This window comes from Nematolebias whitei, unplaced genomic scaffold (genome assembly GCF_014905685.2).
Source record: "Nematolebias whitei isolate Nwh7 unplaced genomic scaffold, NemWhi1 Nwh_scaf_3199, whole genome shotgun sequence".
NCBI classification, from domain to species: domain Eukaryota; kingdom Metazoa; phylum Chordata; class Actinopteri; order Cyprinodontiformes; family Rivulidae; genus Nematolebias; species Nematolebias whitei.
Window position 1 is genome coordinate 1,962 of NW_023621744.1, and position 2,485 is coordinate 4,446.

The 2,485-nt window shown below is 40.8% G+C and overlaps 1 protein-coding gene across 1 annotated transcript; it reads right to left on the bottom strand.

Moving 5' to 3' along the window:
• Positions 1-225: 225 nt before the first annotated feature.
• On the bottom strand, positions 226-1,689 carry LOC119429581. Its single transcript, XM_037697183.1, has 2 exons — positions 1,169-1,689; positions 226-693 (listed from the first exon to the last, which is right to left on the bottom strand). Exons 1-2 carry the CDS (start codon positions 1,682-1,684, stop codon positions 226-228), a joined length of 984 nt encoding a protein of 327 aa, XP_037553111.1. The 5' UTR covers positions 1,685-1,689.
• Positions 1,690-2,485: the final 796 nt, after the last annotated feature.

Consider the following 2,485-nt stretch of genomic DNA (forward strand, 5'->3'; position numbering starts at 1 on the left):
TATAAAGATTCACGTAACAAAAATGTAAATAGTTAAAGTATTGTGCAATTGCTACATTTTAAGCTTTTCACAGTATGTATAAAAAGATAGCAAACAGAAAAAAAAAACACTGTCAGAGTAAATAACACTGTGATTAACAACCTGACATGTGTGCAACCTTGTGCAAAAGTGGAACTTGTATATACTTAACTGTACCAGACTTGCTTCGATGTATAAAACAGTACTCTACTGGTCACTAAAAAGGGCCTGACTGAATGAAAATTGGTCAGTGGCTTCAGCAGGTGTGTGGAACACAGCTTCAGTGTTCATAGTGTTTCCTGGTCTTGTGTTTTGACGTGTTCTGTCAGAAGTGGAGTTGTATGGGTAATTTGCTGAGTTTTGGTGGACAGAATGGTGGGCCATTGTGTGCGAATACATCGGACCTCTTGGCTCATATGGCATGTAGTGTGGTGGTTGTGCAGGTGTATGAATGACCTGTTTCAGAAGAGAAAACCCATCAACAATCGATGTGGTAAGTCTTTCCAGTGTATTGGACATTTTTGAATAGTTTTCGGATGCTTTTTGTTCTGATGTCTCAATGATTTCCACCAGTCTCTTTTTCACACGCTGGTCTTCCTCAAGAGCATTCAGCCACTGGGTCTCAGCAGGCAGCTTTCTCCTCAGACGGTCGTGTCTGTGTCCTTTTAGTTTTGCCTTCAAAAGAGAAATGAAAATCATCACAATTAAACATAAAAAAGTAAACCTGGATCATGTTGATGTTGTACTTTTCACATCACTTCTACATAACAATATGTAATAACAGCGTATCCAATGTTTGCTATATGTCTTAAAGTGTATTTTGTACCCACCACCCCATCAAACTAATGAATATGTAGGCCTAACATAATATGAGATGAGTAAGAGCATGATGGTGTCATTTCTTTTTTGCAATAATAATAAAAATAAATCAGCAACCCGTACACAGTAAAATATAAAAAACATCACATTCCAGCCTCCACTACACACCTCAACTCTTGCATCATTTTTAACACACATATTGCCTTAACTGTATTTTTAATAGCAACACAATTCAACAAACCTGTTCCGTGAATTATAGTACATCCAACAGATGAACATTTACAGCAAAAGTACTTTTATTTATGAGGAATGGACAGAAAAATATACGTACATCAAGCAGGTCTCTCCTCTCCTTTGAAGTAGGACCCACACTGCTTTCATTATCAGACCCTGTGTCTGCTACATCCATGGTAGTGGAGGAAGAAGATGTGGATGGTGAGGGTAGGGTCCGAGAATGATCCAGGTCAGCTGTTTCAATACCGGAGGATATGGTAGTACTAGCTGGAGAGCCACCCCAGATTTGTTCGCACAGTTCGAAGTACAGAAGAACCACTCGACCGTGTCCACTCCTGCGTCCTGTATCAACAGCATGGCGATATTTACCTCGGACTGCTTTCATTTTTGTTGTTAAATTCCCGCGCGTGATGTCGGCATGTGAATGGGGAAACTCGTCGGAGGACTCCGTTGGGTAATGCTCTAAAAAAAGCGCTAAAATATCAACATACTTGTTCTGACAGGATTCCCAGTCGACATTTTCCTGAGTTTTATTAACTTTGTACTCCAACACGGTATTTAATAGTAGTTCAACCTCGCGGTCTGTCCACACAAACGAACCTCCAGGCGCCATGATTCAATACTAACAGGAAGTTGTGGTTGCTTTGAAGGGTTGTGATTGGCTGTGTTGTGTTTTTTCTCATTCATTCTCCACCCGAGCTCTGCTGTTACCGGTCAATCCTGCAGGAGTCAGGACACGCACTCAGAATATGACAAACGCACCTTCAAGTTTACGAATATTTAATAAGCAAAGAAAGTCAGAAGTCATAGATTCACAAGCATAAACAGTGGATTAGTTAAATGCAGTCATTATTTTAACATATTATTAATTGGATGCATCCATTAATCTATACGATACAACCTTATTAAGGAGGAATCTGAAGACGACCGTCTCTCTGCTTCATCTGGCTGCCGCTTCGTCTGCTTTCGCTTCGAGCAGAAACTGCACTTTCTTTGTCTAAAAACAGGGCGTTCCTTCACACAGCAAAACTAACTTTTCACCGCGCGTTCTGAGCCTGCTGTCATGGGATTGGCCAGTTTCAAACCAATCAGAAATGTGAGACATCGTGTTACATGATGTAAACCGGAACAGAAATCAATCTGTGGGAGCCTCTTCAAAGTAAAACAGGAAATGGGCCAATTTCAAAGTAAAACAAGAAGTGGGAGTCAGATTCAACAAGAAACACAATCTTATTTCACAACAATTCCCCCTTTCGACCTCATATAAAGAGGTCGACATCAGGCGGAAGAATATGCTTCTCTGCGCCGGCGTGGTTGCATCTCAAAATCAGAAAGTTCATAACCTCTGCGCATTAGGAGCTGACGAGCTATTTCAGGGTCACGCTTCTCTAAAGTGGAAGTGATAAGACGTACT

Excerpts from the sequence above, each read along its gene's own strand:
- LOC119429581 (XM_037697183.1), bottom strand. The coding sequence starts at position 1,684 with ATGGCGCCTGGAGGTTCGTTTGTGTGGACAGACCGCGAGGTTGAACTA. Across the intron at positions 694-1,168 it reads AGAGGAGAGACCTGCTTGAT|GCAAAACTAAAAGGACACAG; the intron begins GTACGTATATTT and ends TCTCTTTTGAAG.